The 26,924-nt window shown below is 50.2% G+C and overlaps 1 protein-coding gene across 15 annotated transcripts in view; it reads right to left on the bottom strand.

The window, feature by feature from the left end:
• The window catches only part of MARK2 (microtubule affinity regulating kinase 2), a 105,706-nt gene that overhangs the window by 27,779 nt on the left and 51,003 nt on the right, over window positions 1–26,924 (bottom strand). For 12 of the 15 annotated variants that reach the window (XM_065552987.1, XM_065552985.1, XM_065552986.1 and 9 more), the window contains exon 2: window positions 13–192. In XM_065552987.1, the coding sequence (XP_065409059.1) occupies window positions 13–147 (135 nt within the window). In that variant the 5' untranslated portion in view covers window positions 148–192. Of the gene's footprint in view, window positions 1–12; window positions 193–16,166; window positions 16,902–26,924 lie in introns of those variants that run through there. The other 3 variants (XM_065552989.1, XM_065552984.1, XM_005305558.5) reach the window with 2 other exon arrangements.

A 26,924-nucleotide genomic window follows, 5' to 3' on the forward strand; every position in this document is an offset into this window, starting at 1 on the left:
GACAGATCTCACCTCTTTCCCTGTCAGGACATGGCGCGCCAACTTGACCTTGGCGAAGTTGCCCTTGCCGATGGTCTTGAGCAAGCGGTAGTTCCCAATGTGCGGCTGCTCATCGGTGGAGGTGGCAGAGTTGCGGCCCCGCAGCATGTTGGATTTGCTGCTGGCCTTGGACTCTGTGTGGCCCAGCGCCGGCTGTGGAGACAAACACACACAACTTAGGCTACGGAAAGCCACCAGAGGGTCATGCCCTTCCCCCCACCATCCCCTTGTGCTCAGCCCCAGTGCCGAACTGAGGCTCGGTGTCCCCACCCCTGTGTGCTCTGCGGGGCCCACTCTGGTATTCAGCTTCTCACCTTGACTGGCGGGATAGAGCCCTCAGCCCTCAGGAGACGGGTTAAACCTTTTTGGGCCCTGCCTATGCTCAAGCAAGCGTTGCCCAGCCCCTTCTTCACTGCAGGGGATCAGCCACCACTGCCCTGCCTCAGTGGGTTTGAGCCCCAATTCCACGGGCCTCGTCTCCACTCCATGCACATGTCAGGCTATGCCATGATGCATTGGGAGGGGACTCCCTTCCTGATCTCTACTGGGAACCAGGCAGTGCCCTGAAGCATGAGATGGGAAGACCCTTGCCCCAGCATGTGTTAACTAGGAAGTGGCCCCAAATTCATTCAGGCCCTTTTAAAAGGGATGCACTACGGGATTCAGCATAGGAGGGGGTGAAAGCCAAGCCCAAATGCAAGGTCACCAGGGATCATGAGGAACGACATGCTACTAACCCCTCACCCACCTGCACACACAGAGACCACGGCAAACACAACAGTCAATCTGGTTGGCTGGCAGTAGCCTCAACGCGCCTGGAGCGCAGGTCCAGCCCACACTTGCCCGAGAGGAAAGGGATCGACAGATTTCATTGCCACTAGAGCCCACCTAGGATTTGGCTGGGGCTGCTGTATGGCCTCTATGTAGCCCCTTGCTAGAAAGCATTTCACACTGCTTTGTGGAGCAGCAGGAGCCAGATGGAAAGAGCAGCATTCTCCTGCAGTCATGGGACACAGATGGGGCAGGGACACCCCTCCACTAGGTAGAACAACCCTGCAAACCCCCAAGTGCAGTCCTCCATCCCTTAATGAGGGAAGCAGAGTCCCACCACCCACACTGCTTTGTTATTTGAGGAGGGCTCAGTCCTGGGCGAATGGGAGGGATTCTCTGGTCTGTGTTATACAAGAGGGCAGACCAGTTAATCTAACAGGCCCTTCCAGCTTTAAGAGCTCTGCATCGCCGCAAACTCTTTACGATGGGGATCCTGGCACCAGCCCCATACCAGTAATGCGCAATGCTGAGTGTGGATTCCTGGGTAATGCTCTACCCAGGAAGGAAAAGCAAACCCAACCCGCAGTGGGCTATCTTCCTTCCTGACGCCAGGGGAGGGGACAGCTTAACCCAGCACATGTAAGACTCACCACAGATCAGTGGCTAAAGATATCAAGTGTGTATCTCGGTGGGATGGATTCTGCCACTACCCTCCTAGACAACTGATCCAGTAATAGCTTCTGCCGCAATTAAGCCTCAGAGGCCGCCTCCCCCCCACCCGGGTATTTCCATTTTGCAGGTTGGGGATCCCGAGGGACAAATACATCTGTGCAATACCAGCATGCTGTGTGAAATTTCAGCTCCAGCACCTGTCTCAGAGTTGGTATGAACGTTCTCTCCACTTTACAAAGAGGAACTGAGGCAGAAAAGAGTCAAGTGATTTGCCCAAGGTTGCACAGCAGGATAGTGACTGAGCTAAGAACGGAACCCAGGAGTCTGGACTTCCAGCTCTCCTCCCTCTAACCCAGTCAGCCCCGCTTCCCTCCCAGAGCTGGGTATAGAACCCAGGAGTCCTGACTCCCAGTCCTCCACTCTAATGAGAAGGGGCTGAGTTACATCTCTGGCTCTGACTCCCACCCTGCACAATCTAGACACAGGAATCATTAAATTGCATCCTACGTGTTTCCAGGGAAAATAGAAAAGGCAGAGCTGGGGAGATGAATGTGAGAAGAGGTTCAAGTCCAGCACTGCTCCCATCCACGCCCCAAGCCAACAGCCACACCTGTTCCCTTACTGCGGGTGTCCAGCCAGGCACTCATGTAACATAAGTGCAAAGGAGGAAGAGATCAGAGGAAGCTGCCAAGAAAGCTAAAGTTAAAGGCCCACCTGTGCCAAAAGTTAACTTAACCCTTTGGAGGCCAGGCAGGTGCAGTGCCTGGCACGGCTGCCCTTGCTCTCTGTAAATCAATTACAGGGCTCCCCTGAGAGATCATTTCCTCTCCACATTCATGGCAATAGGATCTCTGCTAGGCAACTCAGGAGGGGTGTGGCAAAGCCTGACACTTCCACAGGCTCTTTCTGACACAGTCTGGGAGCTACCAGCTCAGACCCAGGCAGCCTGGCTAGCACTTCCCAGAGCAATGAGCATGTTTTGGGGTTACACAATGAAGTGTCTTCCAGTAAAGCCTCCAGAAGCCAAAGGTTTCCCTGACACTGGAATTGCAGCCACACAGTACCAGACTCCCCTCTCCTCCCACCCTTCACTAGAAACCAGCCTCACGGAGAATTAGGTACATGCACTGCTATGAGTTCAGACATGATCTTCCCGCGCCCCAATACGCTCACACAGAGTCAGAAACATGGCTGGGTTATAGCAGCTATGGGAAACTGAAGACACTAGGTTTTCTATTCCTGGCTCTGCCACTGACCTGATGTACTACTCCCGTCTGCTCTGTGCCTCAGTTCCCACTCCCATCCTTTGTCTATTCTGATAATGAGCTCTCTGGGGCAGGGACTGCCTGGACTGTGTTGAACATAACATAAGAAAACATAAGAACGGCCATACTGGGTCAGACCAATGGCCTACCTAGCCCAGTATCCTGTCTTCCGACAGTGGCCAATGCCAGGTGCTTCAGAGGGAATGAACAGAACAGGGGAATCATCGACTGATCCATCCCCTGTTGTCCACTTCCAGCTTCTGGTAGTTAGAGGCTTAGGACACCCAGTGTGTGGGGTTGCATCCTCGACCATCTTGGCTAATAGCGATCGATGGACCTGTCCTACATGAACTTACCTAATTCTTTTTTGAATCCTGTTATTGTTTTGGCCTTCACAACATCCACTGGTAATAGTGTTCCATTGATGGACTGTGCATTGTGTGAAGAAGTACTTCCTTTTGTTTGTTTTTAATTTGCTGCCCATTAATTTCATGTGGTGACCCCTGGTTCTTGTGTTATGGGAAGGGGTAAATAACACTTCCTTATTTACTTTCTCCAATCATTCATGATTTTATAGACCTCTATCATATTCCCCTTTAGCTGTCTCTTTTCCAAGCTGAACAGTACCTGTCTTTTTAATCTCTCCTCAAACTGAAGCGGTTTCGTCCCCACAATCATTTTTGCCTCTCTCTCTACCTTTTCCAATTCCTATATGTCTTTTTTAAGATGGGGCAACCAGAGCTGCACACAGTATTCAAGGTGTGGGCGTACCATGGATTTATCTAGCGGCATTCCTTTCCTAATGGTTCTTAACATTCGGTTCGCTTTTTTGATTGCTGCTGCACATTGAGCGGATATTTTCAGAGAACTATTCACAATGACTCCAAGATCTCTCTTGAGTGGTAACAGCTAATTTAGACCCCATCATTTTGTATGTATAGTTGGGATTATGTTTTCCAATGTGGTATTACTTTGCATTTATCAACATTGAATTTCATCTGCCATTTTGTTGCCCAGTCAGTTTCCTGAGATCCCTTTGTAACTCTTTGCAGTCTGCTTTAGACTTAACTATCTTGAGTAATTTTGTATCATCTGCAAATTTTGCCACCTCACCGTTTACCCCTTTTTCCAGATCATTTATGAAAATGTTGAATAAGACTTGTCCCAGTACAGATACCTGGGGGACACGGCTATTTATCTCTCTCCATTGTGAAAATTGACCATTTATTCCTACCCTTCGTTTCCTGTCTTTTAACCAATTACTGATCCAGGAGAGGACCTTCCCTCTTATCCCATGACTGTTTACTTTGCTTAAGAGTTTTGGTGACAGACCTTGTCAAAGGCTTTCTGAAAGTCCAAGTACACTATATCCACTGGGACTAACAGAAGTACTGGGAGCATAAGCTTTCGTGGGTAAGAACCTCACTTCTTCAGATGCGTCTTGCATCTGAAGAAGTGAGGTTCTTACCCACGAAAGCTTATGCTCCCAGTACTTCTGTTAGTCTCTAAGGTGCCACAGGACCCTCTGTTGCTTTTTACAGATTCAGACTAACACGGCTACCCCTCTGATACTATATCCACTGGATCACCTGTGTCCACATGCTTGTTGATCCCAAGAATTCTAATAGATTGGTGAGGCATGATTTTCCTTTACAAAAGCCATGTTGACTCTGTTGTATTTGTGCAGGTGCTGAGGCATTGCTGTAAAGCAAATTTTGGGTGCCATTGTGATTCAGGATTCCTGGCCTGAGGTGGAAGAGTTTCAGGCCACATTTTGAGAAAGTCTGAAGTAAGGCTTGTGAAAAAGTTCCTCCTCTATCTTGGTGGGTCCTGCGCTTATTGGCGGATTTTCTTGCCTCAGAGATTCATCATGTGGGTTGGGGAACAGCCCAGAGACCTTCCTCTCTGGGAGAGCCCACAGTCCAGGTCAATTGGGAAGTTTGGTGGGAACCTGGGTCCGCCCTCTACTCCGGGTTCCAGCCAGGGCCCTGTGGACTGCAGCTGTCTATAATGCCTCCTGTAACAGCTGCATGACAGCTACAACTCCCTGGGCTACTTCCCCATGGCCTCCTCCAAACACCTTCCTTATTCTCACCACAGGACCTTCCTCCTGGTGTCTGATAACGCTTGTGCTCCTCAGTCCTCCAGCAGCACACCCTCTCACTCTCAGCTCCTTGCGCCTCTTGCTCCCAGCTCCTCACACTCACCCCACAAACTGAAGTGAGCTCCTTTTTAAAATCCAGGTGCCCTGATTAGCCTGCCTTAATTGATTCTAGCAGCTTCTTCTTAATTGGCTCCAGGTATCCTAATTAGCCTGCCTGCCTTAACTGGTTCTAGCAAGTTCCTAATTACTCTAGTACAGCCCCTGCTCTGGTCACTCAGGGAATAGAAAACTACTCATCCAGTGACCAGTATATTTGCCCTCTACCAGACTCCTGTACCCCACTGGTCTTGGTCTGTCACAGGCTGTGAATCCAGTCACCATGATTTTGAAGGGTCAGTTCAGTAGAGGCGGTTTCTATCTAGGGATGTCCCAGTGTTTAGAGCTCTAGCCAGCAAAGAACTCCTTGTGTGGACCCAGCTTATACCAACAGAGTTGCACTTTCATCAGTCTATCTAGCTTATTCCAGTCCCCCTCTCACCCGTGAAACAACAGTTTTGGTTAAGCCCTATTTGCCAGCACAGCTCTGTGGCTGTGGCTTGCACCTCTTCACATCCCTGACCAACAGAGCTGTGCCAGCAGCAGCCCCTAGTGTAGTTCTGGCCTCAGGAGACCCAGGTTCAAGTTCCTGCTCTGCCACAGACTCCCAGTATGACCCTGGGCAAGTCATTTAGAAGCACCTGAAGTCCTGTTTTCAAAGTGGCCCTTAAGTGCCTGAGTCCAAGGCCTATTCTACACACAAGTTTTTTTGCTGATATAACAGTGTCAGTTGGTGTGCATGTGATTACCAATATAATTCTACCAGTACAAGCCCTGGTGTGGATGCAGTTATATAAAGGTGCCTTTATACCAGTGTAGCTTATTTCTCTTCCTGGATGGAAACAGCTGCATTGGTATAAAGCACCTTTATAGTTCTATAACTTTCTCTATGTAATGTATTTATATGGCCTCCATCACTGCAGTACCACGTGCCTCACAATCTAACGCATTTCCCTCCCAACCCTCCTGTGAGGCAGGGCAGTGCTGTTATCTCCACTGTACAGATGGGGAACTGAGGCACAGAGAGACGTAGCGACCTGCCCAAAGGTCACCCAGGAAGCCTGTGGCAGAGCAGGGAACTGAACCCAGGTCTCAAGTCCTAGGCCAGCGCCCTATCCACTGGACCATCCTGCCTCCCGATGTGCAAAGCAGTCACAAAGGGAACCACACTGGCGATCTTCTGATCCACCATACTCACCAGGCCTCGTGATTCCATCACCTCCATCAGCAGGGCTGGGCAGCTCTAATGAGAGCGGGGTAGTCAAACCATTTCAAATTGTGTATAGAAAAGGCCTTAGGTGCTTGTGAATATTTTTACCCGAAGTCCCATTTTCAAAAGTGACTGGCGCAGGTAGGAGCCTAACATTGTGTCTACTCTGCGCCACAGTGCGGGCTACAGGGTGTGAATCGCAGAACACACCAGAGCGTCTCTCAGTAACTGCCCTGCGTGGATGCAGGTGGTGCGAATTAAAAGGTATCCTGTTTGTGTTAACACAGTCCTCTTTCAGATAGGACTATGTTTCTGTGAACTAGATACCTTTTCATTCACGCTGGCAGTGTCCACATAGGGCAGTTAGTGTGAGACGCTTGGGTGCGCTCTGCGATTCACACTCTGCGGCACAGTGTAGACAAGCCCTAAATCTCACTGGAAGTCAATGAGATTTAGGAGCCAGTGTTCCTGAGACCATTTTGAAAAGGGACGTAAGCACTTTTGAACACTACCAATGGGCTTTGTGCCCCAGTTGCCCATCTGTAAAATGGGAGAAGAGCACTGGCCTGCCCAGCAAAGGTATTGGGAGGCACTTGGATCCTATGGTGATGGGGTCTTAAGTGGTAAGTGTCTTAAACAGACAGATCTATGTTGTTATAAGCTCCTGTCTTAGGGGAACCTGCTGGCAACTGCATATTCCCATCGACATGGCTTGATCTTGCATCCTAGTTGGGACAGGCAAGGGTGTTTGTATTTCAGTAGGACCTACAGACATCAAGGAATTTGCTCTTCTAGCGGCCACTGGGATTTTGGGAAGGGGAAGGCGGCACTGCAGTGTTTGAATTGTCAGACTGGCATCTGCTGTAGAAAGGGCAATGGTAGGAGAAGCCTTTGCCTGGAGCAGCACAGAGAAGCCTGGCAGAGAAGGGAGGGGTATGTGGGCAATACACTGGAGCCGCTGCTGCCACGATACACTTTAATTGTGCTGCCTGAAGGATTGCTAGCCATGAGCCCAGTGCAAAACCTTCCCGGAATCCCCTCAATCAGCAGGGCTAAGGGTATTCCTCTAGCTGGTCTATCTGGAATAGCTCAGCTCCTCAACCCCACGGAGCAGATCGCGAACAAGCACTACTGCTAGCGGCAATCCCCAGCCAGCCCCGAGATCAGGCTCCTGCAAGAGACACAGAACTCATTTAACCAGGAAACAGCTGCTGTTTAATTAGCCAGGCAAAGGTTTGCAAACAGACAGAACAGGGCCCATCAGCTGCAGAGTTCCCTCCAACCTTCCCTCACCTGAGGTGCAGATGGAGGCTGCTCCAGACACCCCCGTGGCAGGGAACAGATCCTGCTCTCGGGGGAAGAGCACAGCTTGTTGAGAAGCTTGGAAGAAACACGGCAAGCCCAAAGGGTTTGGCAATATGATCTGAAGTCCTCAGCACTAACAAGCGGGCCAGAGGGCCCACCCACAGAGCCGCCTCACTGGGCGGGGGGGGGGGGGGGGTGAGGGGGGGAGAGAAGGGGAAGGGAGCGGACGACAGCCAGCAGGAGTAACCTCTACACACACTCTCAATTGCTATTGGTATCGCAGGCATGCCTAGGATCCCACTGTGCTATGTGTGTACGGAGACAGAACAAAGACACAGTCCCTGCCCCACACAGCTTTCAGACTCAGTATAAGAAGGGGCAATTACTTTAATTTCATCATTGAGGCCTGTATCTCTGTAGTATGTGAGTGCCTCACAGTCATTTATGGACTCACTCCTCTGGTGGGATAGGGAAGGGTTACACCCATTTTACCTGTGGGGGAAAACTGAGGCAACAACGCACCTTAGCTCTTTGGTGCAGGGTTTGTACAGCACCTAGCACAATGGGGGTCGTGCTGGTCTGTGACAGGAGCTCCTTGGCCACTACGGTAATACAAAGAAATACACTGAGTCTGTGGCTGAACCAAGAATGGAACCCACCTGTCCTGAGCTCCAGCCCAGCCCTCTGCCCACTAGACTACTGTTCCTACCCCAGACTGGGGAGGAGGGGAGTGAGATTCTTCTCAAGTCCAGAAGAATCAACTGAAGTGAAGTTCACTTTGGGTACAGAGTTGCTACTGGACTTAAAAAAATAATCACATTAGGCCTCCTCCAAACGGTACCCAAAGGCAATCAGGTTTGTTTCAGCCCTGCATCTACTGTGGACGTTTTCCTCAGCCACCACTCCCCGAACAAATAACTAGCCAGCAACACCAAGCTCAGGGCAGCAGGGTCAGACTAGGATACAAGCCCCCAAAACGCCTCTGGTCACACAACACTGCCCACTAACGATCTAGCGCTCAAAGGTCTTGGAGAGAGCAGAAATGCAGCTGTTTGTCTACAAGGGCACCCAAATCAGGGGAGGTAAGATACAGATGGAAATGAAAGTCCCCTTTGCCCCTAGGGGTTTGGAAGCCAGGTACTGCTCCGTGCCCCCATTCGACCCAGGGATGCTGGCTTCACAGTGTGAAAACAGTCTGAGAACATCTGTTTAGACAGCACACACACCCTTCCCTCTGGGTTCCTGCACTGCTTGGGTCTGGCTCTTCAAGGACATTGTGGGCCTTGGCTCTCCAGGCTCCGCCTCGGCAGGTGAGCCACTATGCTAACGGCACCAAGGAGCTGCTGCATTGCTCATCTATAATTCATGCCCTGACAGGGAAGGAGGGAGGGGGAATGCCAAGCAGAGGGAAAGCCAGAGAGAACCTTAACCCCTCTGTGCCAGGCGTGGATGTGCTTTCACTAGGCACGGAGAGCGGGTGCACAACCATCACCTGCACAGGCTGCAGGGTCTAAAGCTTGGCCAGGCCAGTTATTTGGGTGGATGGCTGCAGGGGGTTGTGGGTGACTTTCCCCATCTCAGGACTCGGCACAAGGCATCAGCACAGCGTTCGGGGACAAAGCCCTGCCTGAGATGCTGTCTTCCCAAAGAGGCCTAAGATTGTGAGCAGATCAGGCTGCCAATCGTGGAAGATCGCATGCCACTTTCTATGAGGATAGGGGTGTTGTGTCAACCCGAATCCAGCTCGACCTCCTGAACTCCCCTGCAGTTTGCTGGGAACAGTGTCCCTCTTCCCCATCATGAAGCGGTTGTACAGCATTGCTGGGAACCGTTACAACAGCTGCTACATTACACCTCAGAGGTTGGCACAGAGTTAAAGCGGACTGAGGAATGACGAGGAGCGTCCAGAATTTAAAATACAATCAAAGCGTCCCTACTGCCTCACGGGCTCTTCCCTGCTAGCCTCAGCCACCCTTCATTGTCCTTATTAGTTCTCCTCTAGCACAGACAAACACCCCTCATCTTGACATGACATCTGCTACCATGGATCACTTTGCTTATATGCTGCATCCCTTTTCCCCAACTCTTTGGCTTGTCTTCAGGCCGCATGCTCTTCAGGACAGAAACCATCGTGGCTGTCTGTACAATGCCTAGCACAATGGGGCTACGCCAAGTATGGGGAAAAGACTGCCTGCCAATCTGAAAAATCAAGGAAGAGACAGTCTCCTCTCTTCCTACAGATTCAGAGATTTTCAGGCCTTAATGCACCGCTGTGATCATCCAGTCTGACCTCCTGCATAGCTTAGGGCAGAGATGTTCACCTGACAGTTCCTGCATGGAGCCCGTATCCTCTTGCTTAGCTGAGCATGCCTGGGTGTGATGCATAGGGGAGTGGCCTTTGGATATATTTGTAAGACATGTTCCAACTCCAGTCTATGAGCACTCAGATACAGACAGTTCCCCAAAGCCAGTGAGTTCAGATACTCAGGCACCAAAGGGAAATGAAGCCAAGGAGATGTCAACCAGGATCAGACCCAGGCCTGGTACCGGGCTCTGTTGGACGCTTCAGCCAATGGCGCAAGAAGCTAGTAGTAGATGTTAGGGGAAGACCTGGCCCCTGGAAAAGTCCCCAATGGTTAGAGATTAGTTTAAGGCCTGAAACACGAGAAGGTTCATCTCTGTTCCAAAACCTCTCTCTTTTCAGCATTTGCTACTGTAACCCAGGATATTCCTATTCTCCAGGACAAATGGGAATCATGGCAGAAGCAAGAGCCACATCTTTTCCATCTCCAAATCCAACAGAAGAATCTGTCTTCCTCCACTCCGTGCAGATTCCAACTTCCCAAGGTCAGGCCAGCCGCAGGAGTCCTTGGCATCAGAGCCCCGTGTGACAAACTAACAGCAAAGCATGCCACGAACCCACGCCTCGCAGAGGTGACTCCGCAGAGGCAGCTTGTTCCAGCTATTCCATGAAGCTAGCATTTTAGGAAAAACAGAGGTTCTGTGCTCCTTGCTTCCCTACCCTCTGCTCTGCAAGGGCGTTCTCTAAGCCTCCATGTGTTCATCACAGCCTTTAGCGTGGGAAGCTAATGGGAAGGAGAGACCAGTTTAATACGAGGTGCAGCAAAAATAATCCACCCAGCAGGCCCCTAGGTCTGAGCAGGAGGTTTGATTTGTTGGCATTACATGTTCAAGAGCAAAACAGCTCTGTGTTTAAATTGGGGCCGGTGACAAGCAAGAGTCTCCTGCCTGCTCCAGCCTTGAGAACTATACCCCAACCATGGCAAGATTCCCCTGTCCACTGTCTAACCTTCCCCTTTGGTGTGTGGGATCATTTCCTGTGCTGGGACAGAACCACCTCACTCCCGCCTCCAAACCCAGGCTATGTGCTCCCAATTCTGGGCAGTAGCTGAATTCATGTTCTCTTTGCTGGGATGTCTGTGCCTCACAAATCTCCTCCTATCTGACACGACTCCAGAGCCGAGGTGTTTCATGCCTGGAGTAACGTTGCCTGGGTAAGGAGCCATGCTGGGTTTGGAGTTGTTTGAGTGCTGTTACTGATCCCCGGATCAGCCCCTGTCTGCAAACAGTCTAAATCTAAGCTGCTCTTCTGGGAGCTTGCTGGGAAGCTGTTTGCCAAGAACAGCTTAACATTCTGGCTATGACTCCCCCTGGCCCCCAGGTCTCTCTGCAGGAGGCCAGCACCATTTACTTCTTCAAACAGGCTCACAGCAGCTCTCCTTCCCTGAGTCTCCATTTTACCTTCCAGCTGACCCTGTGCTGCACTCTAAGAAACACACCAAGCTCCTGCTGTAACTCCAGACACATCTAATTAAACTACTGGCTGTGGAAAAGCTCCCATTTCAGCAAGCTTATGTTTTACAGTGAAATGAGTGCTGGTCTATTTGATTTCCCTGTAGGTAGGAGGAAGTCCTGGCCCCTCTGCTCTGATTCTAAAAGGGCCTATTCTACCCCCTCTACAGAGGGGTCAGCAGCAGGGCCAGTTCTCCTGGGCCCTCTGGGACATGGAATCCCCTCCCATAAGGATCAAGGGCCTGGTTCATTGTCCATGGGGCAAACAGTCACCAAACAGTAACCTGTTCAAGCCCTCCTCAGCAGCTGCAACTATCAACAGCTTTGCTGCTTTCATAGCTCCATGAGGAAGAAGTTGTGGGAGGCAGTGTGACCTAATGGATAGAGCACTAGACTGGGACTCAGGATGTCTATTCTTGGCTTAGCCGCTGGCCGATTCTGGGGCAAGTCACTGCCCCTTCCTATCCCTCGGTTTCCCCATCTGTCAGTAATGACCCTGATGTCCTTTGTAAAGTGCTTTGAGATCTTCTGATAAAAAGCACTACAGAAGAGCTAGGGATGATTATTTTTAAAGATCTCAGAGGAGCTGCCCATCTCTTTGAGATCCCCTTCCCACTTCATAGGGATGTATGTAGATTCCATTAGCCAATCAGGCTGCCTATAGCAGCCTCCTGTGAGAGGTTCACTGGGGTCATCTAGCTAAAGGATGCTTCTCAGGAAAGTCCTCACACTCTGTCACGATCCCCTGAAATGTCACATACCAAGGAGCAGCCAAGATCCTGCAGGATGTATGTGCTAATATTTGCAGAGCACGTTAGAAACATCCCAAGTTCAGCTATGGAAACAATCACAGAAGGGAGAGGAAACAGGAGTCATCATAATTAATGATAAAAATTTGGGGAGGGATATTAAACCTCATGCTTCAGGGCTTGAGCTGATCCCTGTTGATCTATTAGAGACCAGGCTGAGCCATATATATGTGGGGAAAGATTATCCCACATCTCCCCGTGGTGGATTTCTTACACCTTCCTCTGAAGCAGCTGGTGTTGGCCACTGTTAGACAGGATAATGGGCTAGATGGATCTTGGGTCTGATCCAGTCTGGCAATTCCCAACTCCTGTGCCTTGGTACTCTGGTATTTGCTCTTCTAACAGGTGGCTCAATAGACAACTGCTAGCAATAATATCTTAGATTTCAATAATACCTTTTCACTCCAAGGAGTGTTCCCCCCCCCCCCCAAAAAAAAAAAAAAAAAAAAAGCACACACCACTGAAATGCAGCCACCTCTGGGATGGGGAATGGCAGCTGTTTATCACTAAGCAGTTTTGGACAAAAAGATATTGAGTTACAATTAGACATCAGCTAGAGAGGCAGATTAAAATAACCCAAACTGGGGCTTGGCCAGGATACTGGGATTATCACCCAAACTCCTTGCAATACAGATCACGGATGTTTGTGGTCAGCACCTCAGTTTTAGCCCTTATTTGAAAGGTGGCACCACTAGCAATACAGCCTCTCCAGCACTGGGCTGGATCCTCATTTGATGGGAGACCAGTCCCTATGGAATCGCTAATCCCACTTCCTTCATGGGACACCTCTCAGAAACAGAAGTGAGATATGACAGCCACAAAGGGCCATAAGCTCAATAGTGCGTGTGCCCATAAAGAATTCTCCACAAAAAGTCAGGTTAAAGCTTAGTATTTGGGGGAAGCATGGCCACAGTGCCTTTGGAAGGCAGAGGGGATTCATAGGCCTGGTCCCCACTAAGCCCCCACTTCGGACTAAGGTACGCAAATTCAGCTACGTTAATAACGTAGCTGAATTCAAAGTACCTTAGTCCGAACTTACCGCGGGTCCAGATGCGGCAGGGAGGCTCCCCCGTCGATGCTGCGTACTCCTCTCGGCGAGCTGGAGTACCGGCGTCGACGGCGAGCACTTCCGGGATCGATTTATCGTGTCTTAACCAGACGCGATAAATCGATCCCAGAACATCGATTGCCTGCCGCCGGACCCTCCGGTAAGTGAAGACGTACTCATAGATTCCATAGCTCCATCCACTGTATGTTGTGACCATTAGTAGTTACCGATCACTAGCTGGCTAAAAAATACTGTCTCATTGTTTCCTTGTACTCCCCCATTGTCCTCTCTGTATCCCCCTTGTCGCCTTTCCTCTTCTGCTTAGACTGGAAGCTCTTTGGGGCAAGGACCATCCCTTTGTTCCATGTTTGTACAGTGCCTAGCACAATGGTACATGACTGGAGCTCCTGGTGCTACTGCAATACACACAATTATCCAACCTAATCTGCACTGTTGCAGCAATCAGTTTGCAGTGGGATCGCTCGGGGAGCTGAATTAACTCAATTATACAGGATCAAAGATGTCATATAGAGTGGCAGCCGGTAACCAGCCAACCAACTTCCATCTCCTAGAAGCCCACCAGGCAGGCCCCTTTGGAAGTGGTTCAGGGAGCTAGTTTCCACAGCAACAGCTCCCTTCTTAGGAAGGCACATGGCATGTCAGCAAGCGCAGGGCAGGGAGAGCACAAAATGGTGTTTGGAAGGAGGGGAAACTGGCCACTGAACCAGTGGCAGAGACACTGCAAAGTGGCTTATCAGGGTTGAGATTATGATGCCACCCATATGAGATGAAAGGCTCTAAAGCAGGGGTGGGCAAACTACGGCCCGTGGACTGGATCCAGCCCGCGAGATGTTTTAAGCCGGTCCGTGAGCTGCACCACGCGGCTCGGCCCCACTCCTGCTGGGGCGCAGGGTCGGGGGCCACACCACGTGGCTCGGCTCCTGCTTGGGCGCAGGGTCGGGGGCCGCACCACGCGGCTCCCGGAAGCCACGGCACGGCCCCACTCTGGCTCCTATGCGCTCCAATGAGAGCTGCAGGGGCGGTGCCTGCAGATGGTGCAGCTTCCAGAGCCGCCTGGCTGCACCTCTGTGTAGGAGCCAGAGAAGGGACATGCCATTGCTTCCGGGAGCCACTTGAGGTAAGTGCCGCTTGGAGCCTGCACACCCCTGAGCCTCTCCCCACGCCCCAACCCTGATCCCCCTCCTGCTCTCCAAACCCCTCGATCCCAGCCTGGAGCACCCTCCTGCACTCCCAACCTCTAATCTCCAGCCCCACCCCAGAGCCTGCACCCCTTCCCGCACTCCTGCCCCAGCCCTGATCCCCTTCCCACCATCTGAACCCCTCGGTCCCAGTCCAGAGAACCCTCCTACACCCCAATCCCCTCATCCCCAGCCCCACCCCAGAGCCCTCATCCCCTCCAGCACCCCAACCCCAATTTTGTGAGCACTCATGGCCCACCATACAATTTCTATTCCCCGATGTGGCCCTCGGGCCAAAATGTTTGCCCACTCCTGCTCTAAAGCAAGTTACCAGACATGACACCACATCCACAAAGCAAGAGGATATGCAAGCCTCTGCCCCCAGCATGTAATGGAGAAAAGCAATGAGCTACAGAGAGCAGGGAAGAGTTTCCCCTAAACAGTAACCTCAGATATAGAAAGGTGTGCACCTAACTGGTAAAGCGGGGGGGGGGGGGGGATGCAGCCAGGATTCCTGGGTTCTGTTTTCAACTCTGGAGAAGAGTTGGGTCCAGTGGTTAGCGCTAGGGAGGCTGGGACCCAGGACTAGGAAAGCCCATTCCCAGCTTTCCTCAACAACCTGCAGTTCGACTTGCACAAGGACACTTCATCTTCCTATGGCTGAATTTCTACCACCACACCTCCCTCACTGGGGCAGAGGCTGCTTAAGGGACCCTTTTGCCTTTCTATAGTGTTTTCCCCCGACAATCTCCAAGTATAAGACTGCTACCCTTTCTGAAGGAGATTCTTAGGCTGTGGCTGCCCTAGGCTGTGGCTGGGAGCAAGGAAAGCAAACATCCCTTATCTCCATGTAGCTTTCATTCCCCTGCCCTACCCCAGTTTATCGGAGCTATACAGTCAGAGGTGCTTGCTCTCCATTTCGCAGCAAGAAGAGTTTACCATCAGTCTCCGTGAGAGGTGTACATTTTAAAATCAAGGCCTTCACCGGCTCTATGCACTCTTGGAGTCTAACACTAGAGCTGCTGATTGGAAATGCATGCTGGGTAACTGTATGCAAATGATAATCCAGAGTTTCCAGGGTTTCTGTGCAGCTTTTATTACCAGAGCAGCATGCCCTGGGCAAGTATCTGCCCCAGGGTGTGGCAGCATGGAACGCTGGGCACTGAATGGGGAAAGCCATGCTGTTATTCTGGCTGGAGGAGCAGAGCGTGGGAAAGGCCACACGGGCACCCTGGTCCACGAGCTCAGATGCTGGTGCCGCTAGGGGATTGGGGCTATCTCCAAGTGCTTGCTAAGATGTTACAGAAGAGCTTGTTTGTTAACAAGCATCATTGTTCCTTGATGCACAGAGACCTGGGGAATACCCTCCCACATAAATTCCCTACCTGGGGTCATTTCCCAAAAGCCAGAATCCTGGTGCCTGGCACAGTACTGCTCTGGCTTCGGTGAGCCACTACCTGTGACCTGGGGCTGCAGAGGAAGTGCAGCTCCCAACACTCCTGGAAGGCGGGCACACCTAATTAAGTGCTGACTTGGCCAGGGAGGGAGGCAGACAGCTATATGGCCACTGAACAAGCTCCAACCTGACTGGGGCGACACACGCGGGGGTGGGTATTGCATGTACAGCCTGTTTCAGAGGAAGGCAATGTACCGACCTACTGCATGGGATATAGATAGAGGACACCTGTGATCCTTCAGCAGGCTTTGTCTCCGAATCCAACAGCTGAACTCTAAGGTACGCAACAAACCCAACCCCCCTATCTCCCCAAACCCAAGACCCAGCTCTTTGATCATCTCTCTCCCGTTTATCTCAGGATCACGCCCTGAACACTTACTCCAGCCATGGGCCTTGTGTATGTGCTCCCTCTGCTCATCAAAAGCCGTCTTCTCCCCCTCCCTTCACACAATCTCAGCAACTCTGGCGCAAGCGCCTTCTCTGTAGCGTCTGTAGTCTGGAAGGGCAGACGCTGTATCTCATTGGCTCTCCATTCCGGACCCCAAATGGAAACGTCTCTCCCCCCTCATTTATATCACTTCAGCCAGCCGGTAAGAGAGGGGAAATAACTCCAACTTATTCCGAGTGTGTTTGTGGGAAGAGGCACGCCAGGGAACAAAGCTGTCTCATCTCTCCTCGTTCGCCTCCGCAATCCCTCTTCTGAAGTGGTGAAGGAAAACGGCAGCAGCCAAAGTGAAACTCTTCAGAAGGAGCAAAGTACAGGAACAGCCCAGGCAAGCCACTTCCCCCACCAACCGGCAGTGGGACTCCGCCTTCGATACCTGAGCAAGCCACACCTTTCGCAATCTCCCTGATTGCTAACCCAGAGCCCGGCCTGTTTTGCAATTAATCAGTTTCAGGCTAACTCTGCAACTTCCCTAAAAAAACACCACAGGTAGCAGAAGCACTGGGATTACGGAGAGCTTCAGGGTGTTGTCTGGATCTGAGTCCCAAGATCCACCAAGGGAGGAAGGCAAACTTCCACCATAACTCACTAGCACTTCTTCCCACTGGGCAAGGTGGGAGGAGAACTGGCCTTAGGCTGGGGGAAGGACGGAGTTACAGCAACTCACGATTCTTCCCCCACAGGAAGTTGCCTGCCCCACCCTTGGTTGCAATGGGCAGGGCTCTTCAGTCAGTGAGTGTGAGAAGGAAATGCTCAGCCTGAAAAGAGAGTATGAAATTAATGCTCTACCTGCACCAGGTGGCCTGCAAGCCCCTAAGCAAGATGAACAGATATGGGGCAGCTCTTACTAGAGTTCAAAAGGGAATCAAATGCTGCCAAATGAGAGCAGTGTATGGGGCACGGGGAGATTAGGGTAGAACGCAGTGATGTGCCACCCCCAACTCCCCTAGGGGGTGGCTCCTAGCCTGTCACATCCGTGTGCACACGCCCTTTTTGAGAAATCCTTGTACAGCAGCCAAACCACAGGCTGGGGAACACAGAGGCAAGATGGCTAAGTCAACACAATGCACCGGGGCTGTCACAGAATCTGGGGGGGGGGGGGGAAGGGGGGGGAGAGAGAGAGAGGGAGGAGAGCTTCCTCACTGGCTACAAGGAAGTCAAGAGCTATGTTACAGCACCACTCGGTTAAAGCTGTCAGCTCACAACCAACAGCCCCAAGACCCTTGGCACAGCAGCCCCATCCCATCAACAACCTGATGTTACAAGGAAGGGGGCTCAAAATTCAGCAAGAAAAACATTCATTCCTTAGCTTGGTGGGCTTATTTTCTGGTGAAGCATGCAGTATGTAAAGGCTGCGGGAGAACAGTTAGAGCAAGGGGCTGGGGGAGCTACTGGTTAAAGCAAAGGGCTGGAAGCCAGGACTCCCAGGTTCTTTCCCCAGCTCTGGGAGCGGGGCCTAGTGGGTTAGAGCAGGAGAGCTGGGAGCCAGGACTCCTGGAGTCTATTATCACAAGCCTTAGCCTAGGGCAAGGAACTGTCTCTTGGTTTTCTTTGTACAGTGCCTACCACAAAGGGATTCTGGTCCATGACTGGGGTTGCTACAATACAAACCATCACCATCAATAGCCTCTAACACTGTCAGTTAAACAATATACTCCGCATTAAAGCCCTTAAAGAATTGGGGAGAATAAACTCCCACCCTGTCCCACACAATCTTAACTTTAACCTTCCAGCACTTCACGGTTAAGTGATTGAACAGACAACAGGATAAAGCTAGACGGCCAGCCTCTGCTCATTCACACTGGTGCAATTAGGAGTCACCCCAACCAGGGCCGGCTCTAGGCACCAGCAAAACAAGCTGGTGCTTGGGGCGGCACATTTTTAGGGGCGGCATGGCCAGCGCCAGAATGCCGCCCTTCGCCCCTAAAAATGTGCACTGGCCGCCCTAGCTCACCTCCGCTGCTGCTGCTGCTCGCGCGCCGCTGCTCGCCCTCCCTCCCAGGCTCTCAAGCCTGGGAGAGAGGGGGAGATCCCTAGCGGCTGCGAAACAGCTGCTTCGCGCGCCACTGCTCACCCTCCCTCCCTCCTAGGCTTGAGAGCCTGGGGGGAGGAGGGGAGATGGCCAAAATTGTTTTTGCTTGGGGCGGCAAAAATCCTAGAGCCGGCCCTGACCCCAACTTCAATAGTTACAACTGTAATCAGGTTTCTAGAGACCAAATGGAGGAGACAGCCTAGAGTCTTCACCTGTCCACACCTCAGATACATACGAATACAAGCGTATTCTCGGAAAACTTCTTCGCAACACGGGCTTCTGACTAACAGTAGCAGGATGGTGGGAGCCCCAGTCATGGACGGGACCCCAACATGCCAGGCACTGTACACGTGGGGGAATCAGAACGACAACAAACAGCACTGAATGCACAGATCCGAGTTAAGATTGTGCCAACACTACAGTGTGTGGAGTAAATCACATTCCTTTTCCTGGATAGTAGCCATGAGGGAAAGACACCAAGGATCACTGAAGCTAGATTCCCAGCACAGGGACAGATGCACACCATGTTTTAATGTCCATTCTTTTTCCTATTAAACACTGAGAAAAGTCAATTTCAGAGACAACAGGAAACAAAAGTTCCTTTCCACCCCCAACACGCACAGAAGCACAGACTCCCCATGACACAGTCTCACCACTGCACACAGGTGACTCACAAGCCCTCTTGAAACCTGCCTCTCACACCTGCTGCCAACTTAACTTCCCCAGCAGCACCCTCTCAGTTCCTTGCATTTACGCATGAGAGGCTTTGATAGAAGAGCGGATTCAAGCTGCCAAGGGGTTAACCTTTGAACATGACAGATAGCAGATGCGGCATCCATACACAGCACTAACGCGAGAGGGTATTGACACTGATGGCAGGAGCCATGAAGCCAGAGGCACTGTCGGAATTACTTGCATAGTCTAGTAGATTATGTTCCTTCAGTCGCCTTTCTGCTTCACCAATGGGTGATTTCAACAGGGAGCTGCTGAACAGCAGGAAAGTAAGGGCTCTATAGTGTCCTAGATCCATACACAGCACTTAGGCTAAGAGCCTGCATGCAGTACGCAGAACCTCACTGTCCTGGTGTGGAGAGAAGCCTAGACAAAAGAGCCTTCTTGGGAATGGGACGGTGACTGACGAAATAACTGGAGAATATAATCTAGTAGCGCAGCTGGGATTCAGGGCTCCTGGGCTCTAACCCCAGCTCAGGGAGACCTAGCAGTTCCAGTAAGGCACTGGAAGCACCAGGACTCCTAGGTTCTTTTCTCAACTGCTTGTGAGATTTTAGGCAAGTCTCTTCACCTTTTTGTTCTTATTTCTCTATATAAGGCTAAAGCTTTATAGTTTGAGGTTTGGAGATGGGGCAGCCCCTCCCTCCCACCCAACCCACCCTTCTATTAGATCAAGGGCTGCTTCATACAGCAGCAGCACTGGCTGTCACTGAGGCACTACCTCCCATGGTGGGGTGCATACATGTGCCCAACAGTGAGGCAGACATCAAACCCAGTGCATTCCTGGCAGGTCAAGGCTGACATAACTGCTTGCAGCTGTAGGAAGCTGCTCCCTCGCATCACAACTGTCTGCACCACACCTCAGCTGGGGATACATATAGGCCTTCAGTCATCTGCTATTGACGAATCATGCTAGTAGCAGCAGGGTTAGAGGGGTGGGAAGAGTTGCCTGTAAAGACCTCCTCCCCCTACCCCTTGATGTAGGAGTCTGGGGAGAAATGGATTCCAGCTGACAAGGCCCTTCCTCCTGTGTGGTTTGGGAAATGCAAGCACTGCCCCTTCCCTCTACCTCTGCTCTTCTCTGTATTCAATTCACACACCCTCTGAATGCCAAGCCTGAAATTTCCACATGCAATCAGCTTCCTAGGTCCCTTGAAGTAAAGTAGGTAATTCATCTCTGACAGACATTTTGTGCTACAGGTGGTGTCAGGAAGCAAGGGGCAGCGGGGGAATAAAAGCACAAAGCTCACCAGTGCCTTCCAAGGGTACCTGCCACTCACTTGACCCATGTGAGAAAAAGGCTGATGCATTTAGTGAGACAATTTGCTTCCACGTCGAGAATATGGAGGGTGGGGACTGCAAGTGGGAGTGGGGGAAAGCTTCCACTCCTCCATCCCCTACCACAGTCATCTCCTGCTCCTCCAAGGCCACCACTAAATTAGCAGTGGCTGGAGATAACAAAAGGCTGTTGTTTAAGCCCTAACGGAAGCTCTGCCAACTGGGTAGAGGCTAGATAGACAGAGGACTCCAAGCCAAGGGCACTTCTGAGGCAAACACTGAACAGCCTCTATTGTGCTGTTTTATTTTGGACACCTTGCAGTAAGGACAGATGGTGGGCCCACACCCCTTACACACCTAAACTCCTTGCAAAGACCTAATATACCCTGTTCTATAGCCCCTTCCAGTCAAGAAAAGCCACACAGCTAGCCCATCTTGGGTAGCTGGGGAGGGAGCACTGCAATGAGTCCCACTAATGTGGCAGCCCAGAGGATCTGGTGTCCATTAAGGCCAGCCAGGAGCTCTGTCTAGAAGCATCATGCTGGAACTCTTGTCCGGGGAAGGAGAGAGGGTTGGTATTTGAACCTGTGGAGCTGGGGGGGGTGGGGGCAGGGCTCATACATAAGGCTACGTTTTAGTCACAGGTATTTTTAGTAAAAGTCAGACAGGTCATGGGCAGTAAACAAAAATTCACGGCCCGTGACCTGTCCGTGACTTTTACTAAATATACTGGTGACTAAAACAGGGGTGTGGGGGGGGGGGCTGCCCAGGGGCCCCACAGGTGCTGGGAGAGGGCAGCTCGGGTGCTGGTAGGGCAGGCAACGGCGCGTAACCTGGGACCCCCACTGGTGCTGGAGGGGGATGGTGCTTACTTGGGGGGCAGCTCCCATTGGCAGTGCCTGCAAGCGGAGGCAGAGCGCAAAGCTACCTAACCACGCCTCTGCCTAGCAGCTGAGCAAGGGGGACGTCCCCACTTCTGGGGAGCCCCCCAAGTAAGCACCACCCAGAGCCCGCCTCACCCCGTCCCAAGCCTCAATCCCCTGCTCCCTCCCACCCAATCTCTGCTGCTGGGGAGTGGGGATGGGCACGGTGGCCTGAGACTGCCCCAGCAGCGGCCGGTGCGCCTGGCGCAGGGGCTGCCGGCCGCTGAAAAAGTCACAGAGGTCACAGAATCCGTGACTTCCGTGACAAACTTGCAGCTTTACTCATTCACAGAATCCTCCCAGCCCTGCTGCCTTTTCCTGGAGCCTGGATCGTCACTATAAGGAGGTTTCCGCTGCAATATGTACAGAGCTATTTAATTCTACAATCTCTGGGTGGCACAAGCCATTCCCAGGACTACTGTGAAAAAGCATAGGGCAGGGATTCTCAACCTTCATTGCACCGCAACCCACTTCGGACAATAAAAATTACTACACAACCACAGGAGGGGGGACCGAAGCCTGAGCACACCCGAGCCCCACTGACCCGGTCAGGGTGACGGGTAAAGCTGAAGCCCCAGGGCTTCTGCCCCAGGCCAGGGGGGCTGTCCCAATATGCAGGGCTGAAACCATCAGGCTTCGGCCTCAGGTGGTGGGACTCGTGCTTCGGCCCTGGGCCCCAGCAAATCTAAGCCAGCCCTGGCAACCTTATGTTGTGACCCACTTTGGGGTCCCGACCCAGTTTGAGAACCGCTAGCATAGGGTGTTAAACTACTCAGCAGCACCGCCTAGTAACCATGTAGCAAGACTACATTGTACCATGAACAGACTACAACTGGCTATTCCTCCCCTTGCATACCCTCTCCTCCAGCCCATTAGACCTTCCCCTAGCTTCCCAGAGAGATTAACAAAGAGCAATCTTCCCAAGGTAAGGCCGTGTGTTCCATCCCCCCGTGTGGACTCCAGAATGTTTAGTAAGTGTTGTCCCCCCGAGGAATGGCAGCATGGCCACCTCCCATTAATATGCTCAAGCAGTTACTTGCAGATGTGCCCAATAAAACTAATATGTTGCTACTTGGGCTTTAATGATAGTAACCAGGGATTTGCAGCCACTGAGAGTGTCTCTTAGCATCAGTTGCTCAACAACCACCTTTTATCTTCTTTCTGCCCCTCCTCCAAAGTCTTCCGCCTGGCACTTGGAGCAGAAAAACTCAGTCCTCTTGCACACGCTTTGAGTCAAACAGGCGGCAGCTCCGATTAGGGTGGGATTTAAGCGCCAAAGAGGCCAGCCTGACCGTCCCTGCGCTCTTAAGCCAAAGGAGCAGCCAAGGCATCTGCTCAGACAGAGAACAGCTGCTCGCAACCCTACCCCAGCCATGGCTAGGATGTCAAGCACAACCTCCCAAGGAGACACACATCAATCTGATTTCAAGTAAATCCTACATGCCATGAAGAAGGTGCAGCCACAGAGCAAGCAGGCCTGGATCATTCTGGTTTGCAGACAAGGGACCGTCATCAAGGCAGATTTCTTGGCACTGCTTGCTAATTGTTTGACCACTGCTTTTGGGTTGCCAAGAAAAGACATGAGAAGCAAATAACAGTGTACAACTGAATTCAGTCCAGCCTCACAACAGGCTGGTGCCAGGGAGGCAGCATAGCTTAGTGGGTAGGGCACTGGGCTGGGACTTTGGAGACCTGGATTCAATTCCTGTCTCTGGGAATTGAACCCAAGCCTGGTGTTTCTGGCCTGCTGGGTGACCTTGGGCAAGTCCCCTCACCGTAACTCAGTTTTCCCCTCTGTAAAATGGGGATAATGATACCTAGCTCCATTGTAAAGTGCTTTGAGATCTATGAATGAAAAGCACTATGTAAAAGCTAGGGATTATTACGATTATGCAATACCCCATCAAATACACTGGTCTACAATTTTTGAGAAGTCGTCTGCTTCAGAGATAAAATGTGCTATTTATTATGTATTTTGATGTGCTGAATTCAAATATGACAATTAAAACAACTGATTGGCTACTGTTTCTAAGATATTTAAGTTTTTACATTTTATGTCTATGTATATTGTGTAGATAGTAGAGTTGTAATCATAAATTGTAAACCTAGGTATTTTCATGTGTTTATGGTTGCTTTACATGATAATATTTCACCTGTCCTGTTTATGTAACACTTTAAAAATCAGCAAAAGGGTTATATAAATAAAATTTATTATGAAACAAAAGGCAAAAAACTATTATGTACATAGTTTAGTCCTATTCAGTGTCTACTTGGCGCTTCTTGGCTTGTCTCTTGGGCCTGGTCCACACTAACCCCCTACTTCGGACTAAGGTACGCAAATACAGCTACCTTAATAACATAGCTGAATTCGAAGTACCTTAGTCCGAACTTACCACGGGTCCAGACGCGGCAGGGAGGCTCCCCCGTCAATGCCGCGTACTCCTCTCGCCGAGCTGGAGTACCGGCGTCGACGGCAAGCACTTCCGGGATCGATTTATCGCGTCTAGACCAGACGCGATAAATCAATCCCAGAACATTGATTGCCTGCCGCCGGACCCGGAGGTAAGTGTAGACGTACCCTTGTATTCATTAAATGGAGCATCTCTTGTCACTGTCCAGCAACAGTCTGCGAGCATTGATGGGCTCCATTTGCCCTGATAGCGTTTCTCCATTGTTGCAATGTCCTGGTGAAATCGCTCGCCATGCTCGTCGCTCACTGCTTCGCAGTTCGGTGGAAAAAAATCTAGATGAGAGTGCAAAAAATGTATCTTTAGTGACATCTTGCAACCAAGGCTTTTGTATGCCTTGAGGAGGTTTTCCACCAACAACCTGTAGTTCTCTGCCTTGTTGTTTCCGAGAAAATTTATTGCCACTAACTGGAAGGCTTTCCATGCTGTCTTTTCCTTGCCACGCAGTGCATGGTCAAATGCATCACCTCGAAGTTCACGAATCTGAGGACCAACAAAGACACCGTCCTTTATCTTAGCTTCACTTAACCTTGGAAATTTTCCACGGAGGTACTTGAAAGCTGATTGTGTTTTGTCAATGGCCTTGACAAAGTTCCTCATCAGACCCAGCTTGATGTGTAAGGGTGGTAACAAAATCTTCCTTGATTCAACAAGTGGTGGATGCTGAACGCTTTTCCTCCCAGGTTCCAATGACTGTCGGAGTGGCCAATCTTTCTTGATGTAGTGGGAATCTCTTGCACGACTATCCCATTCGCAGAGAAAACAGCAGTACTTTGTGTATCCAGTCTGCAGACCAAGCAAGAGAGCAACAACCTTCAAATCGCCACAAAGCTGCCACTGATGTTGGTTATAGTTTATGCACCTCAAAAGTTGTTTCATGTTGTCATAGGTTTCCTTCATATGGACTGCATGACCAACTGGAATTGATGGCAAAACATTGCCATTATGCAGTAAAACAGCTTTAAGACTCGTTTTCGATGAATCAATGAACAGTCTCCACTCATCTGGATTGTGAACAATGTTGAGGGCTGCCATCACACCATCGATGTTGTTGCAGGCTACAAGATCACCTTCCATGAAGAAGAATGGGACAAGATCCTTTTGACGGTCACAGAACATGGAAACCCTAACATCACCTGCCAGGAGATTCCACTGCTGTAGTCTGGAGCCCAACAGCTCTGCCTTACTCTTGCAGTTCCAAATCCCTGACAAGGTCATTCAATTCACCTTGTGTTATGAGGTGTGGTTCAGAGGAGGAGGATGGGAGAAAATGTGGGTCCTGTGACATTGATGGTTCAGGACCAGAAGTTTCATCCTCTTCCTCGTCTGACTCAAGTGAGAACGATTCTGGTGCATCAGGAACCGGCAGTCCTTCTCCATGGGGTACTGGGTGTATAGCTGATGGAATGTTTGGATAATGCACAGTCCACTTTTTCTTCTTTGACACACCTTTCCCAACTGGAGGCACCATGCAGAAGTAACAATTGCTGGTATGATCTGTTGGCTCTCTCCAAATCATTGGCACTGCAAAAGGCATAGATTCCTGTTCAACCACTGGCAAAGATTTTTGCACAAGTGTTGCGGCATGTGTGTGGGGCCCACCTCTTGTCCTGATCTCCAATTTTGCAGCCAAAATAAAGGTGATAGGCTTTCTTAACCATAGTGGTTATACTGCGCTTTTGTGATGCAAAAGTCACTTCACCACAAACATGGCAGAAGTTATCTGCACTGTTCACACAAGTACGAGGCATCTCTGCTCACTTTGGCTAAACAGAAATGTGTCCCTTTGCAAAATCAAACACTGACAAATAAGAGCACGACACTGTATGATTTCTAGAGCTGATATAGGGCAATTTGTTCAGCAGAGTGATGTAAGCTTCGTTATGATTGCATCATCCATGACTTCTAGGAATAACATGATGCACTTCATATCATGTATGACGCAATACCAGCTTCAGATTGCATCATTCATTGTTTTGCCTAAAAAGCAAGTACTGTCCAAACCCAGTCATAGATTTATTCATAGATCCAGTCAAAGATGTATTTTAGTCATTTCTAGTTTAAATTGAGATCCCTTCCCTTTATAACTCACTTATCCTCCGCCATTCCCAAGTCAAGGGTCTTATATACTGATCCAATAGCATATCTTGAAAACTAGAGCCAATCAACAATTTTAAGCATCATTTTCGTTCTCAGTGACCCAGAATTAGTAAAGTTTGACTACATTTATTTCAGAAGCATTTTGGCTGTAGGGCAGTGACATCAGGACTTCAGATGTCCTAGGCTGCAGTTCTTGTAAGCAAAGTATACAGTGTATCTGTTACAATCCCAGTTTCCACACAAATGGATAGTCACAAAAGGTATTGTATGTAGGTTTGGCAGAATTCAATTTTTTTAAATAGTTTTAACAGATAACATGGATGTTTTAAGCATTTTTAAAAAATTTATCAATTGACCTTTTCACAATCGCAGGAAATTATGTGGGGGCACAATTATTTAATGACAATTGAAGTTGAGATTCAAAAAGTTAAAGCTTTATTGCCATTAAAACACAAACTGCCAACATCACATGTCAAAATATACTCAGTAAATATCCTTAAATCAAACTCTAATCAGTTCTCAAGTGGCATCTTTCCTACTTTGTCTACCTGTAACTTTCTATTATCATGGATGGAAATATTTTTGCATTGGTTTGGGTACACATGGCAAAATTAATATTTACAGGTAAAAACCTCATCCTTCCAAGCCAACTTACCTGCACTACTCCGTCCTTCTGACCCCCCCATTCCCATAGGCTCTGAGCACCTCAAACTTAAATATATTCATCCTCCCATCACCCCTGCTTGGAAGCCCTATTATCCCCATTTTACAGATGGACAGCTGAGGCACAGACACTAAGGACAACATTTTCAAAACCACCAGAGAGGGATGCAGGACCCCAACTCCCGTTTTCAGAAGTGACTCAAACACTAGAAGTCTCCCACGGACTAAGGCTCCTAAGTGCTTGAGTCACTTTTGATAATGGCACTTAGTGAAATTTTCAAAAGTGCATAAGTTATTTAGGAGCTTGAGTGACTTGCCCAAGGTCACACAGTGAATCCGTGGCAGAACAGGGACCTGAACCTGGGTTTCCCAAGTTCCAGGCCAGTGCCCCAAAAAGTGGGCGATCCTTCCTGCTGCAATCCTTGGAAGTGACATCCAAAATATATTCATTGCAAACACCCCAATTTCCACCATCCTGGCTATTCATCCCTCTAGG

Source organism: Chrysemys picta, chromosome 7 (genome assembly GCF_011386835.1).
Source record: "Chrysemys picta bellii isolate R12L10 chromosome 7, ASM1138683v2, whole genome shotgun sequence".
In the NCBI taxonomy this organism is placed as follows: domain Eukaryota; kingdom Metazoa; phylum Chordata; order Testudines; family Emydidae; genus Chrysemys; species Chrysemys picta.